This window comes from Mchenga conophoros, linkage group LG20 (assembly GCF_057382185.1).
Source record: "Mchenga conophoros isolate Kocher_MC1m ecotype Shallow Benthic linkage group LG20, M_conophoros_male_GT1.1, whole genome shotgun sequence".
Classification (NCBI taxonomy): Eukaryota; Metazoa; Chordata; class Actinopteri; order Cichliformes; family Cichlidae; genus Mchenga; species Mchenga conophoros.
Genome location: NC_140545.1, coordinates 35,378,143 through 35,401,054, shown reverse-complemented (window position 1 = coordinate 35,401,054; position 22,912 = coordinate 35,378,143). Strand labels below are relative to the sequence as shown.

Genomic DNA, 22,912 nt, shown 5'->3' with positions numbered 1-22,912 from the left:
GGGACTTTCTGCTTGTTGTAAAGCATTCTTGAGTTTGGGAATGGATGGCCTGGAGGACGTGTTACTATCCATCCATCCATCTTCATCCGCTTTATCCAAGGCCGTGTCAACACCAAGGCGTTCCCAGGCCAGCCGAGAGATATAATCTCTCCAGCGTGTCCTGGGTCTGCCCCGGGGCCTCCTCCTGTGTTACTATGTAAATAAAAAGATGCAGCACCGGTGCTCACACGTTTACTTTAATCTTAAATTGTGTGTGAGGCTAAGCCGGTGAGGAGAACACCAGGTCTTTATTGGCACAACCCATAAGATGTCATCTGTGCACAATGTTCTTCTTCTGCTGTCTGGTTTTCCACCTTTCCAATTTCTGAACTCAGCCTCACTATTTTCATAAACAGCTGTAAACCTACAGCTGTTTACATCATCATACAGTCCAGTCCAGGATCGCAGCCAGCAGGTGAAACTTTGATCATACTCTCATGAGCCTGTCCTGTCAGTGATTACTCCATGTGTCCAATGAAGACGTGACGTGTACGAGTGTCAAAAATATGTTTCAGTTAAACAGAGAGAGTGAATTTACATCGCTGTCTGTTATCAGATTTGCTCAAGTCCACCATGTCAGGGTCTTCACATCCTCCATGTTTTCTATGGTGGCCAGCTCCAATGCAGCGGCGATGACCAGAACAAGTTTCTCCATCCTTGTTTGTTCTGCTCGTATCTGTCACTGCACACACTCAGATAATAAAATAACTCAGGAAGTTATACATGAACACGTTAATGTTTACATCATGCAAAGTTATTAAAAGGAGAATATTTGCTTGTGAGGTTATTTCGTGTCATATAACTGATACAGGAGACGCTGTTGGCTGGATGATGTAACCGTGGAGCTTTACTGATGCTGTTGGGATGTGATGAAGTTTCCTGAATGAACATAAAGGAAATGTGTAAGGAGTGATCATAAGGCAGCGATGTCTGTATGTGGATACCTGCTGCCAGCTCCATCACAAAGCTGCACATTCAGTGTCATTTAAGAGAAACAGGAGAGAGCAGCGTCAGACTGCCAGCAGCTGAAAGATCAATGTTTGAATTTTGTTCTTGTTTTCACATATGGCAAATTTTATATTACTGTAAGTAATTCTCTCCTTCAGCTGCATAAATGAACTTAAGTGACTGTTGATGTAATTAAGGCATCAATTTAATTTTTTTTTTAAACTGATACTAGTAAGAGGAGACGTTACAGTTATAGGTCATAATTCTGGGCTCTTGGGAAAATTAACCCCAAAAACCAAAAGGTTTGACCAAAACCACCTTTGCCATAGAGTAGGCTGAAAATTAATATCCAGCATATTCCACTTGTTGGATGTTTGTAAGTCTCGATCCAGCATCATCCAACCATCCAGTGCCCGGGTGTGGTGAGCGGCTATGGAAGGATTATCTCCAGCAGTGTGAGGCCAGGTAAAGACATCTGTGGCCTGTGATGAGATGAAAACTTCCCATGCCAAGGCTGTATGGAGGAAACACTCACACCTCTCTGCAACTTTCCCCAGACACCTCCACATTTCCACCTTTTCCTAGCCTGTCTGCTTTGGTGAGGGACAAACCTGACAGACACACTCTGCACAAGGTCAAATAAACAAGGGTTGACACCCGCTGTGTGGAGCAGGGTGCGTGCTGTATTATAGATTACACATCAGAGGAGAACTAGAACAGCGACACAGGAGGAGCGACACATCCTCCTGCTTTAAAGGAAAGGACTTGTTTCATACACTTTTTTGTGACAACAATCAAAATTCATCAAAAAATTTTCTCCCATTCTTTGTTTTCCTTTTATTTATCAGCACAGGTTATGCTGCTGTCACACGTACAGTTACTCAATGTTACTAGGTCAGTCCAGCAAGCCAACTTTCAGAATCGATCCTCATCCCATCATGAAGCTGATGGATACAAAGAAACTGAAAGTAATATTTATCACATTTCACGGGATCCACACAAGGATTTAATGAAAAAAATGACTAAAGAGGCAAAAAATAATGAAAACAGATGAGGATAGCAGGTAAACAAAATCAAATGAAAACAGCACAAAACTCCACAATAGTTGAAACAGTTAAGATCAGTAAAAGAATCAAAAGATAAAAGGGACAAATCCTCAGCCAAAGACACTAGTGACAGACTTAAACTGAACGTGAGCCTTTATTACAGCAAAGCAAAATACAGACAAAAGCAAAGGGTGACAATGACGAAACTAGCAAAACCTAAACTGGAAGAAACCTAAAAACAAGCACAAAGAAACTAAAGACCTGAGACATGGAACAAGGTGTCGCGATCCTGGGTCTTTTGATGTTTATGGTTTATGTTTAAGTTCATTAGGTTATCTAACTTCATTTGTTTATTAGTTTCCCCTTGTGTTTTCAACCCCTGTTAAGTCTCCCTTGTCCTTCATGTGTTTCATGTCTGCGTTTCATTATGTTTCCTATTTTATTTTGAAAGAGGTCCTGTGTTGTGTTCTGTTTTACTCTTCCCCTGTGGCGTCGTTATGTTCATGTTGTGTCTGCTGTGCCTTTCTGTCCCATGTTTCAGGTCCCTATGTTCTGTCTCCCCAGTCTGTTAAGTTTACCTCCTCCTGTGGCTCATTCCCCCTCGCTATCCCCGTTATTCTCCCTGTGTTTCCAAGCACGATTTATTATTAGTTTTCCCAGTTTAGTTTTGTTCTTTGTTTCCCTTCCACACCAGCAATAAAGCTGTTTTTTGAGTTTGCGTTTGGGTCCTTCTCTTGCCTGCACACAGCCGTATTGTGACACAAGGAAAGCTGGAACATGAGAAATGCAACAGGAGATGTGCAGACAAAGGGCTTAAACACACCGAGAGATAGCAAGGGAACGAGACACGGGGGGAGAGCACAGCTGGGAGAAATCACAATGAGACTGGGGGGGAAGCAAAACTGGGAACATGAGACAGGCACAGAGACAGGAACCAAGAAACTAGAAACTATGAATAAGAATGAAATAAAAGACTATTAATCATTCAAAAACACTAAATGCTGGGACACAGACCCACAACCATGACATGTCTTTATTATCTAAGAAGTAAAGGAACTTATTTAAGTCATTGGGGATGTCAGAAATGCAGTGTGGGTGTCTAAAACACCTTGGAGTTTGCTTCTGAAGATGAACTTAAGTTAGAAAAACGATCGGTCTCCCTTTACTTATGCACTACAGACGTGTTGCTTAATTAGCTGACGCAGTGACGCTGATTGGAAAACAACAAAAACATGAAGAATGGACACGAAACAAATCTTTTCAGATAAATAATGCAACACTCAAAGCTTTTATCTTTGCTTAAGGGTTTTTTATCTTCTTTGTTTTCTTTGTGTCGCTGTGAAAAACGTTTCCATCTGACTGCTTCATCCAGCTCAGGGTGATGTCCCCTCTAACCCCGTGGGCCTGGAGCTGCTGTTTAACCTGAGACACACAGAAAATGTAAGCCATAAAACTGTAATAGAGTCAATTCTTGACTGCAATTTTGTTCTTTTACAAGAAAACTATGTCCTATAACATTATCATATTTGCCAAAATAATTACTGTTTAGGCCACTACAATAATTACAGTTGCTGGGCCTTTTACAAAGCCTTAGGGAGAGAGGAGAGGACGCACATACCAGACCGGTGTCTTCTTTTTAATGGGAACAAAATAATTTCTGTTAATATTTACAATCTGATGTGGCAAACATACTGGTCTTGTTACACACCAGGGGGGTCAAGCCAAAGAAAAGACAGAAAAAACACACCATCTGAACTTCCAGAGTTCTGCAAACAGTCTTTGGACAGATGAGACCAAGAATAATGTGTCCCAGCGAATGAAAGACACCGCTTACAATCTGAAGAATATCACATCATGTGTGGCCGCCACCAGTTTATGATGATGTGGCTGCTGAGAGAAGTAGCAGGAGGAATCATGAAGTGGACTCTCAGCTCAGGTTCAGAACCTGCAGAACTGATGGGACAGAGGGATGATGGGCCAAAGCAAACTGCAAAAGCAACCCAAGAGTTTCTCAAGACCAAAGTGAAGGCAGAGAAACCCACAAACAAGCAGGAATGAAACACGGCTGCAGTGAAACGCTGAGCAACACAAAGGAGGAAAGACAGCATTTAATGATGTCCACGTATTCCAGACTTCAGGAAATCAGTGACTGCAAAAGATTTTCATCAACCTTTAAAAAATCCATATCACAGTACGTTGGATCGTCCAGTTACCTTTGAGCCTTGGAAATCTGGCTATCTAAGTTGAAAATGACTAATAGTTAAACAGCTCAGTACTTTTGTTGAACCCCCTGAAATAAATCTGTACGTCTGTGCTTCAATCACACGTCGATTGATTTAAAATCTGTTTTTTGTTGAGAAGTTCTGACTTGTATGTAAACTGGAACTCTTGTTGCCAAAAGAAAAAACAAAAGAATATGAAAACGAAATTTTCTTTTTAAAATTACCAGTTTCAGCATGTCGTCCATCACAGCAGCACGATTCAGATCCAGATGAGCGTTTTTCTCCAGCCTGATTCTCACCGCTTGCTTGTAAACAGGATCTTTTTAAAGAGAAAAGTAAGGTTCACGGTTAGCCAGTGAGGTTCACTGAAAGCTGCTTTCTGTGCATTTACAACAAACACCCACTGGATGTGTTGCCTGACTCCACAGAATTTGATGCATTATTCGTTTTGAAGTCCAACTTTTATATAAATTACTTCTGTTTTGTTTTTAAGCTAAATGCACTGCATGCATGCAGCCGTGTGTAGATGTAGCTGAAGGCTGTCTGAATCATGGCTTACCACTGTAGCAGACAAATGGCTTCTTCCAGTCACAGTTCCAGTCCTCCCAGTTTCCAGAATGTTTAAAGTATGCTGCCACACAGTTCTCTCTCCAGTATTGGTTATTTGGTTCTTTTGTTTTCCAGTATCTAAATGTGGAGGTCCTTCCATCCGTCCACTTCCAGGAATCTCTGAAAAGGCCGATCCAGGCAGATCGATCTTCAGCAGGCACCAACTCCTTTACCCTCCGATTCTCTGACACGTTTCTCGCACTGGCCAGGTCTGTGTGATGAGCCCTGCAGTAGCTCTGAGCCTGAGCCCATGTCATCGTTTTGTTGATGAACACAAATGTCTCATTTTGCCCTGAAAATGGACCAAAGTGAAGTGTGAAGTGCACAAACATGAGGGATACATCTTCACGTTAGCTACCACTGAGACAAATAGACCCAAAAAGTCTTTAAATCAAGAATGAAGTGTGCATGATTTGTTTGATGGTCGTGCACAGATTGAGATCCTCACCTCTGACATCAGAGCAGATTGCACTGAGGGTTTTGTCACAGGGTTTATCATTCCATTCTCCACTGACAAAAATCTCTGCACAAAGTTCGTGTCCCCCTTTATTGTCCGGTTGTCCAGGCTTCCAGTTTCTGAACTCAGCCTCATCACTTCTGTCCGACCTCGACCACCTCCAGCTGCTCACGTCATTGTACAACCCGATCCAGGCTCGCTGTAAGCAACGAGTAACGAGTGACATCCCTGACTTTTCTGATTAGTGGTACATCATCTTTTTAAATATAGGAGAAATATTTATAAACAAGGTTTTTAAAGACAAAGTTTGTTAGTTTGAAAGTTTATAGATAAACCCTGTCATTCATGGGTATTTCATTACATATTATAAAAAACGATACTACTGCAAAGGCTGGGGAATAACAATAGCAAGGCATTTCAGTTAAGGTCAAGTGACTGTGGGCCCCAGTTTTAGCAGATCACATAAACGTACAATAAGAAAAAAAACAGGAACAGGGGAATATTGCAGAGAAAAATTAAATACGTGAGTGTGTACAAGTATTTGACCTGCCAGTGTTACAAATATGTTGCAGTTAAACAGAGAGAGTGAACTTACATAGCTGTCGGCAGATTTATCAAATTTGTTCAAGTCCACCATGTCATTCAGGGTCTTCACATCCTCCATGTTTTCTATGGTGGCCAGGTCTGTGTAATACAGTCTGCAGTGACTCAGTGCTTCAGTCCAGTTCTTCTGCTCATAAACAAAATGGTACTGACGTTCAGGATTTAAGCACACGGCCCACAGCCCTGCAGTGACAGACATGCATGATCACTTTTAAAAAAGTAACTTGACATTTCAGTGAAGTCTGAACTTATTCCAGCAGTAAAAGCATATCCAGTATTACTGCCACTGACATACTGTAGCTTTCTATTCAAGCTATCATTCTGTTTTCATTACAGCAAATATAAAAACACCTTAAAACACTTGCCTGATGCAGCGGCGATGAACAGAACAAGTTTCTCCATCCTTGTTTGTTCTGCTCGTATCTGTCACTGCACACACTCAGATAATGAAGTAACTCAGGAGGTTATACATGAACACGTTAATGTTTACATCATGCAAAGTTATTAAAAGGAGAATATTTGCTTGTGAGGTTATTTCGTGTCATATAACTGATACAGGAGACGCTGTTGGCTGGATGATGTATACCACAAAAATGTATAATTAAATGTGAAATTCAAAGATATTCTCATCAATTATTGAGTCTAAGTCTAGAACTTGAACTCCTTTGTTCTAATCCTCAGACATCAGAGCATGTTAAGGTAACATGGTCGCAATTTCCATTGGCCCAGGATCCATTCCCACCTCGGTGAGCGCAGGGATCTTTGCCTTCCCTACTGTCTGGTTGTCTCAGTTTCTGAACTCAGCCTCACTGCTGTCATAGAAATGTCTGTTTGACATTGATCACCTTCAGCTGTTCACATCATCGTACAGCCCAAACCAGGCTCGCCTCAGGTGTGCTTCAGTTAGTTAAATAGTAGCTTTGTGATAAGCTCTGAAAGTAAAATGGCTTTATTATTACTGAACATCTCATATAGTTTTTCTGATTGGGGGAAAAATTTGTCACTCTAAAATACAGTGGAGCAGTAATAAATGGAAGCATTCAGTTAACGTGCAATGATAGAGATTACATGGCTGTAGGTCTTTTGCACAAGTCTGTCATGCTGTTCAGGGTATTCACATACTCTGTGTTTTCTGTAGGGGGCAGGTCTCTGCATGTATGTATGTTTGGCTCTTTGACAACAAAACAAAGACTTTCCACACTACTGCAAGTGTACAGTATTTTGTGACGTGTGTCCATCCATATTTGCAAAGTTATCTTTTTAATACTGGCTCACTCATTATGTAAATAAATAGAGATAAGTATAATTTTAATTAATAAAATAAGAGATCAAAATAAGAGACAGCTGGAAAACACATTTAGCTCTACGAAATAAACGTTCTCTGAAATAAATACAACGGAGCGTAATTTTAAAATAAAACTTTTTTGTATTAATTCATATCTGTATATATTTTACAGTCCAGTTATATAATTTGTCATTTCAATGGCTCTACTGTCGTCATTGTCATATAATCAGTTTATTAATAAAGGTTTATTTAAAAAACAAAACAAAACGTCCAATGAGATTCCACGTCGAAAGTCCTCGTCAGCGCACCGGTTCGACGCATGCGCAGATGACTAACTTCCTGCTTCCTGACAGCTGCACAACAACAACAGAAGACTTTTCGCTCTGTGCTCCGTGCGTGTTTCCCCGATCTTTGATTTCAGGTCATATCTGTGTCCGAGTCCACCTGTCTCACCTGTCCGTCTGTCTGTCTACATGCGCGCTCCCGTGTGCGCGGCGCTGCTGGTGTGGGTGCTGACGGATGCGGCGGCTCGTCAGTTCTCGGAGGAGGAGATGGCTGCTGTCAGGTACGAACACCAGCTCCGTCTGGACTCGGTTTAAAGTTGAGTTTTGTGCAGACACCACCCATCCTCCCTTCATCACGCCAGCTGGAGCGAGTCTGAGGGTGGGTGCGTGTGTCTGAAGGGGCAAACGCGAACACTAGACTGGGATCCCACTGTGAGTTTGAGAGTGGGGAAACTCCCACAACACAATAATCAAATAATAATTGTAAAGTGTTTTTTTTTTTTTACTGTACGTTTCCACTCAGCAGTCATCTTAGCAATGCGTCCGGCAGATGTTTGGGTCGTTTTATTGTATTTTATTTACAAAGTCACTAGGGCTGCCACAAACGATTATTTTGATAGTCGACTAGTCACTGATTATTTATGCGATTAGTCGACTAATCAGATCATCATCCACTGGACGTAAAACTACAGCTTATTGCACCAGCAGCATCTGCTCTTATATAACTATCATTAGCTTACAGCTTTAAGCTTTTAAGGTGCTAACTAAAAATAAAGACAAGATGATAGTTTATTCAATTTTAATGAAATTTGCAGATTGTTTCGGTAAAGTTGAATAAACTCCTTGCTATCTAAAATATAACAGGACACCGGAGTAAATTCTGGAGCATCTCACACTTCTGATAATCAGCTGTCTGCTTGACTATTCAGCTGTGTAAAAACTATAACTTTAATCTCAGCCAAACCGATTTACTCAGGAACAAATAAAATACAAAAAAAAAAAAAAAAGCCAAACAACAACATTTTTAATTTATCTAAGTGACTCATATATATTTAACCTGAGTCGCGAAAGACGGCGGTGGGTTTGAAAACAATTTGCCGGGAGTCCGGTGTTCTCACGGTGCTAGTGACCTAGCCCCCGGCTAACTATCGAGCTAGTGGGTAACAGACGTCTCCGAAAACGTCGGAGCGCTTTTGAAAATATGTGGTGTCCTGATAAACTGAGCCGATATTTGAGGTTTACACAGCTACATTCTCGCCTGAAAATATGTTAAACGTTTATTTTGTGACCCAGAAAGAATAATAAGAGTAATATTAAAACTAACTAGCTACCGCCATTGTTGGAAAGTAAGCTGGGCCGCGCTATGAATTCTGGGACACAGCTGCTTCTTCTTCTTCGGGGTTTAACGGCAGCTGGCATCCTTGTACATGCAGTGCTGCCATCTTCTGTTTCAGTCCGTTATTACACTCTTAAATCCTGCTATTATTCCTGCGTCTTTTGCGATCTTACAAAGCTTCAAACGACACGTCGACTATTAAATCAGTCGTCGACGATTTTGATAGTCGACGTAATCGTGACTAGTCGACAAATCGTGGCAGCCCTAAAAGTCACCACACTCAGACCACGAGCAACAGCTGGCGACTGTGGGGAGGAAGAACTCAAGACCACAAACAAGACAAAAAACAAACTGTGGAAGAGAGATGCCAAATTGAATGATATGCAGCAGTGGCTTTAAAACAATATAAGATAAGTGCGAGTTGCCTTCATTTGCATCTTAATTGTCTCTCATTTGTTTTTTGTGTTTGACTGATTCTGTTCCTAAGCAGTGGGTGTGGGCAGGTTTGATGTTTGTGGAAATATTTCACTCTACTATCAGCTGCATTTGCCTCATAATTTGAACACTGCCTCCTTCTTTCTTTTAAGGGTTTGACTTAAGCAACTGACATGTGCGTTTAATTTTGTCAGATATTTCAAACTGATGATTACGAGAAGTCCCAACATATTCACAGGTTAATCGGTTTGTTTTTAAAAGCTTTGAATTCACCTGAAACACAAACGTTTTTAATGTGTCGATGAAAGCACACAGATTCGTTTAGGTGATGTAAAGTATGAACTCTGGTCCTAAACAACCTTAAACAGCCATTCGTGTACAGCTCGATCTGCTCTCGTTTGTTTGCGTGTTTGTCTGCCTGTGTCAGTAATGTGAGAAGCTTTTATTCTGAAAAACGTTGAAAGTTATTCTAACTGTTCAGTGGTTTACTTTGCTTGCTTTTCCGAAATCCCGTTAAAAAGTTGCTCTGGCTTCAGAGCGTTTCCATTTTGATTCTAATATATGTTGAAATATTTTTGTACTTGGATGTTTAACGTTTTTCACACGAGGGAAAAATTGCAGAATCCAATTTTTACTGAATTAGTTTCATCTAAATTTGAATGCTTTGATAAATTGTCCCGTCCTTAATGTAACAAACTTCATCTCTCAGACAGCGCATCAAATCCATGTTCTACCACGCCTACAACAGTTACCTTGACAACGCCTTCCCCTACGATGAGCTCCGCCCTCTCACCTGCGATGGACAGGACACGTGGGGCAGGTGAGGCAGTTTAAAAACTTGAATGTAAAGTACACTTTACTGCAGTGAACTTTTCTTTACTTAGAAAATCGGGTCAAGTTCAAGGACCCAACGTGTGAAAATCAGTAGAAACTTTGTATTACTCACATTTCATGGATTGTTTCAAACTTCACAACACTACAGCCTTAGGGGACATGAGTATCTAGGTTGACCTTGACCTTCACTGTTAGCACCTAAGGTCAAAGTTGACCTTAAAAAAATAATAAAGATGCCATGTTGAGTGGTATTATGTGTATACACATACACAAGGCCCTACGACGTTACGATGACCCATAAAGTCACACAGCATGAATATATCCTAAAATCTCAGGTTTCTACAGCTGATAGAAGCCAAAGATTTCAGTCAGTTCTGCTCCAATCATACGGGTATCATAAGATAATCAAATCGATTAATCATCTTCACATTTCCAACAATTTCCAACAATGCTGACATCAGCATGTTTAATAAAAGCATCACTATTTTAACACAGCGTGTGCCTTTCAGGGAGATCTGAACTCTCTGAGCGCTCTTGTTTCTTTTATTTTGTAGTTATAAGACACTTCCTGTCTCAACAGGACACAGCTAGCACACGCCAAACCTTTAAGTATTTCTTTTACCTTTCTCTGATTTTTACCACCTTATAAAACCATCAGGTCACATTTATGAATTTATTTAGTATATTCAGGTGAAATTAGTTAATTTTATTTCCCTCTAATGAACAGATTCAAGATTTCTCTTATAAAAGTTTAATACATTTACTGCTTTTTCCAAAGTCCAACACATTACACACATCACATTAAAAAATTGTGACTTAAATATTAAATTATACGATTATGATTTTTTTCTCTTGTTTATGTATTTATGCATGTGGAAGGAAGTTGCGTTTAGACAAAGAATTTCAAAGTAAAACATTGAAAATATTCTCTTCAATTAAAGTGGTTCAGAAGAAAACATTATGTCAGGTTAAGAGTTGTCAGAGACAGTAAAATGACCCCTGCTGCTCTTTTCTCCACAGTTTCTCGCTCACTCTGATTGACGCCCTCGACACTCTGCTGGTAAGACTGGAAACAGACGTTTTACGTTTACAGAGCCTTTAACAAACACCGATGAGCAGATGTTGTACTCCTGTGCCGTGACACGACAGTCGTCCGATGTGTTCTCTCTGAAGGTTTTGGGAAACCGTACGGAGTTCCAGCGAGTGGCGTCGATCCTCCAAGACACCGTCGACTTCGACATCGACGTCAACGCGTCCGTGTTTGAAACCAACATCAGAGGTACTGACGGACGATTCGGACTCTGAGGGGAAACTCATGTTCAACATTTAAACTGCTGTTTTTATATACACTGCACCTCTGGGCACAGGAGCTGTGGCAAAGGAGAGTGTCCACCTCAGGTTAATGTGTGTGTGTGTGTGTTTGCGTGTAGTTGTGGGTGGTCTGCTGTCAGCCCATCTCTTGGCGAAGAGGGCGGGAATGGAGCTGGAGCCCGGGTGGCCCTGCTCAGGACTGCTGCTGAGGATGGCCGAGGACGCCGCCAGGAAGCTGCTGCCTGGTGTGTTCTGGCGTTTCAGACTCTCTAGTTTTAATGAACTACTTTGAAAAGCACACATGAATAAATCAGTGAAATTTGTCTCAACAATAAATCAGCGTTTGAGACTCCCACCGGCATGCCGTACGGTACGGTGAACCTTCTGCGTGGCGTCAGTCCCACTGAGACACCGGTCACCTGTACCGCTGGCGTGGGAACCTTCATCCTGGAGTTCGCCACACTGAGTCGACTAACGGGAGACCCGACATTTGAGAACGTCGCCCGCCGAGCCCTGAGAGCCCTGTGGAAGACCAGATCTGACATCGGACTGGTAAATAAAGTGTCTGCTACAACCGTCCGCTCACATCCAACCCAAAGTGCAAACATGGCAGCTAAAGTCGGAAAAGGCCTAATGAGCATTTGTATAGGGTGAGCCACTGATAGGCCAGCTTGTCTTCCTTGGCTAGTCAGTGAAATTAATTTAAACAAAAACAAAAACATTTAAATATGCTGATTTTATGCGAAAGTTTCTGTGGAGGGCTTTGTGCCAAATCACAGCAGTCCTGGAGCTGGTGAAGGAGCGACCCTGCCAGAGCTCGCTGGCTTTTAGCTGAATGTGTCAATAAAAAAGGAACAGCCCTCCTACCTGTTTCTGTCACCTGTCTGCCCGCCCAGGTGGGGAACCACATTGACATCGTGTCCACGAAGTGGGTCGCTCAGGATGCTGGTATTGGCGCGGGAGTCGACTCGTACTTCGAGTATCTGGTCAAAGGAGCCGTTATGCTGCAGGATGAAGAGCTGCTCAGCATGTTTCAGGGTAACAGTCACAGCGCTTCCTCCTGACAGCTGCTAAGCAATTTCCTGTTTTAGTAAAAAAAAAAAGTTTGATTTGTGGAGACAAATAAAATATTTTTTCTAGCCTGTAAGTTGTCGTCAGGGTTGGTTTGTCCGATGCTTCCAGCTGCATAACTTCTGCACTTTCTGGCAAAAGTTTTGTGAAAGCTTCAGTTGATGCCTCTGTGCTAACAAACAGAAGGAAAACCAAACATCTGATCTCTGATCCTGTGATGTCTTTTATCAGCGTATGATCGAGCCATCCAGAACTACACCCGCTTTGACGACTGGTACCTGTGGGTGCAGATGCACAAAGGAACTGTGTCCATGCCCATTTTCCAGAGTCTGGAGGCCTTCTGGCCCGGCCTGCAGGTGAGTGAACGCACAAACACAAGTCTGTAACGGGAGGCTGTTAACATACAAACAAAGTCAAATCTGTGTTTCAGTCTCTGCTGGGAAACCTGGACAGTGCTGTGAGAACTTTCCAGAATTATTATTCTGTGTGGAGACAGTTTGGAGGACTGCCTGAGTTTTACAGCATCCCTCAGGGTTACACTGTGGATAAGAGAGAGGGCTACCCACTGAGACCAGGTCAGTCCACTAACACCCTCCGCCTATCGCGTTCTGTCTTCGGGGTCAAAGGTTACAGTCGGAGCTCATTCAGACTAATATTTATCAGCTTCAGGGAGTGATGGGAAGCTGGTTGATGTTTAGTGTCTTGAGATAATCTGAGCTAAACAGCAGGTGAGTAATGCTTTCTGAGATGGGCACCAACACAGAGCTTTATCGCAATAATATTTATTGTGATTTATTTATTGTGTATTATTATACACGCACAGTGTTGCTCCTGAGTTCAGCCCTCATCACGTCCCACCCCCTCAAGCCAAAGCTTCAGATATGAACTACTACCTTTCAGGACATCCCTCTCATGCATGCATGGAGATGAAGGCGCTGATGTCAGTTACCTGGGTGTCATAAAACTCCGGAGTCTAGTTTTTGGTTGTTTTCTGAGCAACTTTAAGTAACAAACCAGCTGATCTTCCTTCTTCCTACGTGTTTCAGAGTTAATCGAGAGCGCGATGTACCTGTTCAGGGCAACAGGTGATCACACCTATCTCCAGCTGGGCGTCGACGCTCTGGAGTCCATCGAGAAGATCGCCAAGACGCCGTGTGGATATGCCAGCGTAAGTCCCACTATCAGTTTGATTGGCTGGCCTTAGTTATCACTTTGAAGTGCTCGTGATTAAAAAGAGCTCACGAGTAAAGTTTTCCTCGCTCTTCTTCCTGCAGGTTAAAGACCTGCGAGATCACCAGCTGGACAACAGGATGGAATCCTTCTTTCTAGCTGAAACCATCAAGTACCTCTACCTGCTCTTTGACCCCACCCACTTTCTGCACGGCGGAGGGACGGAGGGGGACGGGTCGTGGGAGGAGGGTGGGGAGGCGGGGGAGTGTGTGTTAGGGGCAGGGGGGTTCATCTTTAACACGGAGGCTCACCCTCTGGATCCGGCGGCACTGTACTGCTGCGGCCGGCACGACCAGGACCACCAGGAGCTCCAAGACATCCTGCTCACCCTGTCGCAGCCCGGCAGCCAATCAAAACCCCCTCCCAAACAGACAGAGGGGGGCAGCCAATCGGAGAGCATTGCTCTGAAACCCGGAGAGAAGAAGACGCCCTCTCTGCTGTCCTGCCCCGTTCAGCCGTTCAGCGCTCGGCTCTCCATCCTGGGGCAAGTTTTTACCGACGACACGTGAGACTGTTCGACTTCCTCCGAGCGTCTCGCCGTGAGCGACTGAGTGAGACCCGAATCTCAGCAGCTCAGTGAAAACAGAGTTTTGAGGTTTCCGTTTCCTAAACTGACCTTCCTACACAGATCTGCTGGGGTTCGCTTTTTGTTGCTATGAAGGAGCTCAGGACCAGAACTTTGCTGTGCTTTGTCGACTCAAATGTAATTTAAATTAAAGAGAAAATATATTTTTATTTAAAACAAATGTTGTTTCTTGTCTGTTTTACACGGTTGGTGATGAGGTGTTTTTTGTGCAGGCCAGGGCTTTTACTCTCTGAATGCCTGACAGTGTGTCGGTCACCACTGTCAGGCATGAACACTCTCCCATTAGGGCGTGGATGCACCACCTTGGGGTGTTGGTGGGGGGCTGGGTGTCCTGCAGTGTCTGGAACTGGGATTCTCGCAGCGGATTGGCTGGTTCCTTTGAGGATGTCGGGTGGTGCGTCCGTGGATGGCGATGGCTCTGTTTTGTCCACCTGACGGGTCGTATGTGTCAGAGCCACACGTATGTGTCGTTGTGGCTGATCGCTGTAGTTGACAGTTGTTTGTTGCAGTAGGTGGCACGCCTTCTTCAGCTTCTGTGAACCTGCCTCCATTATTCTGTGAAGCCTGTTTGTTTATCCTCTGTGCGTTTACTGTCGTTGTTATAGTTACAGCAGACAGGAGTTACATCCCCAAATGATCCTCTACACCAAAGAAATGTCTAAAGGTCATCACGATATAAGGTTGTAATGACTTTGATGCTTTACAACCATGCAGCTCCTCCGTAGGGGTAAATGTGTTTAATCACTTAGAGGTCACAACTACGGAAACGACGGTCGGGTCACCGAGCTCGAGCAGTCTGCATTAACTTCCCTTTGCACCATTTAAGGTTTCGTCTTCACTCTGAGAGTTTCTGTGACCAGCCAACGGTTTCTGAAATGTGGGGACAGATTTATAAGTTTCCAAAACAGACGGGAAGTGTTTTCCCCTCTAAATCCAGGATCCAGACCTCTGAGTACAAAAGACGGGAGTCAAACTGATTAAACTTTAAGTGTTTCTGTGAGAGCAGTTAAACAAAATTCTGACTGTTGATTGGGTTTACATCGCCTGTCAGCAGGAATCAGGAACAATGGGCTCGTGTTCAGGAGCCTTTGTCACTGTGGTTACTATAAAACCAGCAGACAGAACAATAGTCCACAAATGAAAGAATTAATAACACGAGAGCGTGCAGGCGGTGTCATGTCTGTGCCGTGTGGGTGTCTGTGCTCGCAGCAGCCAGACGGAGGCAGTGTTTCGCCTCCATAGTGCCAAAGTATGTCCGGCATCTGGGAGTCAGGGTCCTACAGAGACGAACACGTGTCACATACAGAAATCATGAACCTTTTATAGTTTTCTTAATGTCTTCTTCTTGGACTGATTTCATGCAAATCATTCTTTTTATGTAACATTTGCCCCGAGAAGCACAGCTGCAAGTGACTGAATATCAATTATTGATTACACATTGGTTTGTTTGTGATCCAGTATAGATTACAGTTTATTACTAATGAGTCCCAGCATAAACTTTTCCCGACGTACAAACAAAGATGGTCTGTTGAAACTCGGTATAATCATAAATTAAGTTCTGTGTGATGAGAAACAGTGCAGAGCCTCGTGACAGCAGACTGCAGGTCTTTACAGAAACACGAGTGAATGAAAAGCAGTGAGATCCAAGTCACTTGATACTATTTTACATTTAAAAGAGGGCACGTCCCGACGATTCAAAATCTGAGGGAGCCGGGCAGCAAATCCCCGCTCATCATTAATGACGAGCACGCGGCTCAAGTGCCCAAACCGCAGCGCTGCTAACAGGCTGACTGCAGATCAGCGCCCACAGACTCCCAGGTTAAAGTGTCAGACTTTGAAGTGGATCGTTTCTGTTGGGTTTATCTAGGCACAAAGCCGCTGGAACACAAGACCAACAAACTGCACGACAAAACAGAACAAGACAGAGCTCTTTGTGTTTGTGGCTCGCGAGGGAAGTTGAGGAAAAGATTCCTTCACCTGAACTCAACCAACTTCGACTGATTCCTTTATTGTCAGCAAGCAATCATTCATGAATATGCAGTTACAAATATACGTGACATCCTTAAGCAGGCATCTCTGAACAACATCAGTGTCTGGATTCTGTGTGTGTGTGTGTGTGTGTGTGTCCAGCCATACGTCCAGCCAGACAGACGACCTTTCAATGGACTTACACTGTATGCAGAAAAGCAGAAGTAAGCGTCTTGCTAAACTATAAAAACAGGAACTTGGTCGTGTCTCAAACACACATTTAAAGCACTTTTAAGAACAGCACAGTCTAGTTCCTGCAGCTATAATGGAAATGATAACGTCGAGACTGCTTCCTCTCATCTCATGGTACACAAGTGCACACAGAGTCTTATCAGACCTAATAAGGATATGATTTTTATCAGCATACAAATGATTATACATTTCTAAGCATAAATGACCATCTTAAATGATCAATTCTGACAGTTTCCTTCTTGGTTATTATTTTTTGTTGTTTTTATTTTGGACTGACACAGACGGGCAGCTGATCAGTGACTGCCAGGCCTCATTTATACTAACTGGATGTGTGCTGTAGATCTCAAACCCCAGCTGGGCTCACAAAGACTTTGAAAATGTTGCCAGGAACCAAACCAAAGGCTTTTAAAAAGGAGCAGTAATGTTTTCTAGTCAATTCAAAGACTCACAGGTAAAAATCAGCAAGTATTGGTTTAAAACCTAACGAGGAACCTGCTGGATCATGAGCAGTCCAAACTATGTGGACTAAATGAAATACTGTAACGCTGCATAGGGAGGAACATTTTGTGCGTATGTGCGGTGACACGAAGGACTTGCAACACTTGACAAACGGGCTGAGCACTGCATCTGTATCGTGCATGTGAATATGCAGTGACGGAGTAACAAATGTTCTACGTGAAAAGTGAAGAGGTCATCTTCAGGAAGCAGAATGTTGCCATTAAATTTAAGGCTATGATTGATTTTGTCCTGTCATCTGTCTGTTTGATGCTCAGGAGGAGATCTGTGTGAGGGAGACACGAATAAACAAACCTAATCATGATTAAAAACTTCATATCCTCAGAGATTTGCAGCAGTTAAAATGGTGAAAGGCAGTTTTAACAGAGTGATTGTTTCTGGATTTCATGTAATTAAACATCAACTTTTCCTGGTGTGTATCCAGTTTTCCAGCTCTTCAGTTTCCTCACTGATCTAAATTACAGACTCATTTACCAGCAAACAGTTTTCATATGGATGCAAACGAGTCAGGAGTTCAGTCAGGGCAGGGCTGACGGCTGATTTCAGCTGAAGTCGTTCTGATTCAGAAGACTTATAGATCCTCCATCCTCCGTCTTACCAAAGTAATTGATCATCTTTCCACAAGAGTTCAAGAGTTTGTTGGATTATCTGATTATCTGGCTTCACAAGCTGTAATTTGACGGCACCGTGGTGGCTGAGTGGTTAGCACTGTTACCACAAAGCAAGAAGATTCAAACCCACCCAGAGCCCTACCGCGTGGAGTTTAACCCATGTTTGTGCGTTTAGCTCCATTCAATTAAAAAAAGGCAGGTTGCCCCCCGCTGAGGACACCCTCCCAAAATCAGAATTTCTTTCATTGTCTAAACTTTTATTATTGGTGAAAGTTCACCTGGTAAGGTCAGCTCTGCCTCATCCTCCATCTGAAAACTAAAGGGCCGGTGTCCTGCAGGTTTTAGATCTCACCCCGGGTCAACACACCTGAATCACAGGATTAGTTCATCACCAGGCCTCTGGAGAACGTCAGGACATGTTGAGGAGGTCATTTAGCCATTTGAATCAGCTGTGTTAGATCAAGGACACATCTAAAACCTGCAGGACACCGGCCCTCGAGGCCTGGGTTTGGACACCACTGCCCTAAAACAAGTTTTCACTGTGGCCATAGATCAAGGAAGCAGTGTCCCTTCAACCTGTCTTATTTCTGATGGCCAGCAGGGGGCGACACCTTTGGTTGCCAATAAGCTTGAATGGGAAAGAGTTGTTGAGTCCCTTTGCTCTGTGGTCTCAGTAAACATGTCCCTGATGGCTTTATGGGCTCCGTCACTATTTTCAGTGTTACTGACTCACATGTGAGATTCATTTGATCAACTATGGCCCCTGTTAGGGTCAAAAAGGTCAAAAAACTGTCACTTGCTGATGTCAAACAGAAGCCATTAATCAATTAATCAACACTTGAAGTTTTTTGTACTAGTGAGACAGAACGCCTGACACCGAATGAGTGAAAGGAAGACGAGAGGGTTTAAAATACATCAAAGAGAGAAATCGGTGTTTGTTGGAGGGGCCACACGGCCGGCTTTGCTGTGCAACTCTAGAAGTAAACAGAAGCTTTGTTTGTTCACAGGGCAACTCCACACAGCAGATTGAAGTTGGAGGTCGGTGACGGACCAGCATCAGAGCCGACTCTGGTTCTGTTCAGCAGAAATCCCCTCTGGCATTAAGGGCTGGACTCACCCTGCTGTTTCCTCCCCTCCGTTTTATAACCTTTTAACGTCCCTCAATCCTCCGTCACTATTCTGCAGCTCTCTTTTCCTCCCCTCCTTCGTCCTTTCAGGGTGTGTTTCTGGATCGGTCTCCATTCATGACTCCATCATGACTAACTGCTCTGAATGTGAGCTTGACTTTGCTCCAAACAAGTCTTTAAACCGGATTAAAGCATTCATACCTCCCTTCCATTTCTCCACTCTGTCAGTCTACTTGATGTTGTTCTGTCTGGATTGTCGCTCTATTTTGACCTGTTTTATTTCATTATATTGCTGTTTTCAACCGTCTTAGTAGTTTTAAGTCCCTTAACTGTTACTTATCCACCTGTTAAATGGTGATGTATTGACCATCTGATAATGCTGTTTCTGCGTTGGCTGAGGCTCTCAGTGCTACACTGCTGTGTTTTTTGAATAGACTTTGGTTCATCTGTCTATTTATCTGTCATGGTCCTGGGTCGTGTGACCCAGTGTGTTATGTTTAGCCTATTTTGATGTTTATTGTTTGTTTAGGTTCTCTAAGGTAGTCCAGCCATTTGTATATATTACCCTTGCATTAAGTCTCCCTTGCCCTTCGTGTGTTTATGTCTGTGTGTCTTGTACTGTCAAGTTCATGCTGTCAGTTATGTCATCTCCCCTGTACTAAGTTTCCCGGGGTCATGAGTCCTGTATGCGTGGTTATGTTTAGTTCTTGTCATGTCTAATTTCCATGTTTCCTGTTTTACTTTGTAAGTCTGTATTCATTGTCAGTGTATTCAGTTTCACTCCTCCTGTCCTGTCGTTAAGTTCATGTGTGTCAGCTGTGATCCCATGTGTGGCCACTTCCCCTGATCATCCCTCATGTGTATTTAGTCTCTGTGTTTCATGTAGTCTGCGTCGCGTCGTCTGTGTTATCTCCCCTACCCCTTGTCATAGTTTCCCAGCCTTAACTAGTCCTAGTTTGTACTTTGTTTAGCCATAGTTTTCCCAGTCTATGTTCAGGTTTTCCCTCAGTTGCTTTGCTGCCTTGTTCCTTAAGTTTTCGGCCCTAAATAAAGGCTCGCCTTCTGTTAAGTCCGGTTTTGTGTCCTCACCTCTGTTTGCTCTTGGGTCCTCCACTCACTCCACACGGTCTGCCCCGGCGGTCCGTGACATTATCTGAGTCAGGACTGCAGGGGCGGCACAGATACTCGGACCTCTCGGGCTGCCACCAGTTCCTTTGGGGGCGTTTGATCCATCTCAGCATGATCCTGTTCACCCTGCAAAGGAAACTCATTTCTGCTGTTTGAAGTTGAGAGTAAAAGGTATGCACAGCCCCGGGCTCATGGTTTACTGGACACATTAAAGGTTAGGACCAAAACTTTAAGTAACTAAAGCCACATGACTTTTTGGGATCTTTCCATGAAATAACTGCAAACATAAGCTGTTTGATCAGAGGTACAGCTTATGATACTTGGCAGGGATAGTCATGATTTTGAATATTTGAATAGTCATTAAATTATAAAGACAGAAAAGTTTATGCAACTATGTTTTGTCTTCATGGCATAGATTCATGACGGTGTAGGAAACATTCAGAGACTTTGATTCGACACCATGGTACACACTCGTGTAGATCGACAGCATCACATCACTAACAGCCTGAATCACTGATACAGGGCAGGATGAATTGTGTGAAGTGTTGCCTCAGTTTCCAGTTCTTAGCTGACTGAAGTGGCACCCACTGTCTCCTGCTGCTGCAGCTCATTTGCTTCAACGTTTGACATGTTGTGCATTCAGAGATGCTCTTCTGCATTCCTTGCTTGCAACAAACTGGATTTTTTTTTTTTTTTTTTTTTGGACCGTTCTCTGTAAAATCTGGAGATGTTTGCGTGCCCAAATTATATCATCCATCTCTGAAACATCAGACTAGTGAGGCACCAACATCCTGATACTCTGTTTGAACTTCAGCAGGTCATCTGGTCTGTAAGATTAGCTGATCATTTATTTGAGAAGCAGTTGTACCTAATAAAGTGGCTGAAAAATAACAATAGATGAAGAATGTGGTGCAGTGTTATGGGCGTTGTACCAGTAAAGCATTTGTAAAATTAACTGCTTCTGTATAAACAAGAGAAACATGCAAAGCCATCGAAATGTTGACTCTGCACGTCTTCTTCCTCTATAAAGACTTCTCAGGGATTACACGTGTAGCTAAACCTCTTTACAGTGGCACAAAGGGGAGTTTCGCTGGTCTGGCCCACTTCAGCTTCTGTCCCATTTAAGACTTTCTCCTGTAACGCTAACTAACAAATGACTGCATGGTTGCACCAGAGAACTGACCACTTGTTAGCAAAGACATTATCTGGAGCTGCAAAATAGATGTGGTATCCAGTCCCTAAAAACTGTACTGACATCAAGACAAGGACACCAGAACATGCATTTTTCATGACTCAGTCATATCACACTCTTTGAGAAATATTTACCTTTGGCTCCTGTATGTTTTTAGCCAAAGCATCCACAGCTGGTCATGTCATCTAGAATTAAGTTCCAGCTTCACTCATCCTTGTAAATCCTCATCATTCATTCACACCTGTTTGACTATGTGTGACTGTATCACAGAGGAGTGTCATGGTCCCAGGGTGGCTTTGATTAAGTTTCAGGCTGTCATATTTGAAGTAGTATTTTTAGTTCTCTGAGTGTTTCATCTTCCTGTGCCTGTTCCCCAATCTGAGTGCTGTCTCTGTAATTGGTATTTGTCTTTTGTTTACTTCCTGGTAACTTCCTGTCTGTTTCGTCTTTAGTAAATTGTGTTACTTGCATGTTCCTCGCTGAATAACTTCATGTTTAGCATGTTTCATCGTCTCCTTGTTTCATGGTTTATGGTTGTTGTTGATTTCCTGTTTTATTTTGGTAGTTGGTTCTTGTGGCTTGTTTGCTCGTTTCTTAGTTTTGCTTCCTTCCTGCCTGATTGTCTTGATCACCTTCACCTGTGTCTTGTTCTCACTCTCAGACTGTATAAAGAGTCTGAATGTTTAATGTTGAGCCGAGTGCTGTTCTTCAGAGATTTCTATTGTAGTCTCCCGGGTTCTTAAATCTAGTTAGTCCTGCCATCTGCTTGGGGTTTATCCTCCAGGTTCATTGTCAGTGAAGCTCCTCATCATCTGGAGGTTCTATGTCCTGCATTTGTTTCAGCTTCTTACTGCACCTGAGGGATCGACTGTGAAGCGAGGACGGTTTTAATGGTCAACGATGGCTCTGCACACTAACTCTTTTGGGACACGTTTCATTCCTGTCACCATCACCTCCTTCAATCAAATGACCTTTCAACAGCTTTCTGTGCTCTCACTGTGTTTGGAGACTTTACAAGAGCTTTCATCATCCGTTTCACTTTAGCTGAAAGTACTTTTCTGTGCTTCAAATGAAATAGAAACTTCAACATTTGGACTTCAGATATTTTTGCTGCTTTCATTTTTACAGCTGACTTTGACTGGATCTTTCCCTCTTGAAAGTTTCTACTTGAGTACATATATCAGGCTTTATCCTCTGATTGTACGTTCTGCTGTTTTTCTGTCTTCATTTCCATTTAAATCTCTTTCTGAACATTTATTTTAAGTGTTTTTCAAACAAAGCCTCCCATCCTGTCTCTTCTCTGCTGAGGTTTTCTGTGCTTCACGCTCAGAATAACAATAACAGAAAGAGAAACATGTGGTGATGCAATCTATCTCAGCTGCTTTCTTTCCTGTAGGGGTGAAATCAGAGGGGATTTTCTGCAGCTCAGCACCAGTATGCTCTATTTGAACTTTGTTTTTCCCCCGTTCTGGATTTTAAAGAGAATTCCTCCAGCAAACAACCAGAGAAACAGACCTGCAGCGATGATTAACTCCAAAAAATCTGATTTCCAAAGAGGAAGACGAGTCAGACAGTCTCTTCAAAATGTGACTCAACATCCTTTCCAACTTCCTGTTACCAATACAGCTGCTACTCAAACACCTGAAATACTCAAATATTTTGGCCTTCATGAACATGAAGCATTAATTAAATGTAATGCAACTGAAATATATAAAATTAAATATGTTCAAATCAAAAATATATACATTGTATAAAGTGAATGTAAACCAATAATGTAAATTACACCAGATTCCATTAAATCGAATGATTTACATGGTAAATA

The 22,912-nt window shown here is 42.7% G+C and overlaps 2 protein-coding genes across 5 annotated transcripts; one reads left to right on the top strand and one right to left on the bottom strand.

The window, feature by feature from the left end:
- Positions 1-1,893: 1,893 nt before the first annotated feature.
- On the bottom strand, positions 1,894-6,741 carry LOC146551305 (putative C-type lectin domain family 20 member A). 4 transcript variants are annotated; one of them, XM_085258789.1, is made up of 7 exons: positions 6,667-6,706; positions 6,290-6,353; positions 5,917-6,107; positions 5,313-5,520; positions 4,815-5,156; positions 4,480-4,574; positions 1,894-3,455 (listed from the first exon to the last, which is right to left on the bottom strand). In XM_085258789.1, exons 2-7 carry the CDS (start codon positions 6,324-6,326, stop codon positions 3,333-3,335), a joined length of 996 nt encoding a protein of 331 aa, XP_085114915.1. In that variant the 5' UTR covers positions 6,327-6,353; positions 6,667-6,706; the 3' UTR covers positions 1,894-3,332. The 4 variants fall into 4 exon arrangements, with proteins under 4 accessions (XP_085114915.1, XP_085114914.1, XP_085114917.1 ...); XM_085258788.1 differs by having other exon boundaries at positions 6,290-6,362; positions 6,667-6,697; XM_085258791.1 differs by lacking the exon at positions 6,290-6,353 and having other exon boundaries at positions 5,917-6,051; positions 6,667-6,741.
- Positions 6,742-7,544: 803 nt separating this feature from the next.
- On the top strand, positions 7,545-14,456 carry edem2 (ER degradation enhancer, mannosidase alpha-like 2). The gene is made up of 11 exons (XM_085258759.1): positions 7,545-7,774; positions 9,974-10,084; positions 11,119-11,158; positions 11,272-11,377; positions 11,529-11,654; positions 11,750-11,961; positions 12,306-12,447; positions 12,712-12,836; positions 12,911-13,055; positions 13,527-13,648; positions 13,755-14,456. The coding sequence occupies exons 1-11, from the start codon at positions 7,683-7,685 to the stop codon at positions 14,217-14,219; spliced, it is 1,686 nt and encodes a 561-aa protein (XP_085114885.1). The 5' UTR covers positions 7,545-7,682; the 3' UTR covers positions 14,220-14,456.
- Positions 14,457-22,912: the final 8,456 nt, after the last annotated feature.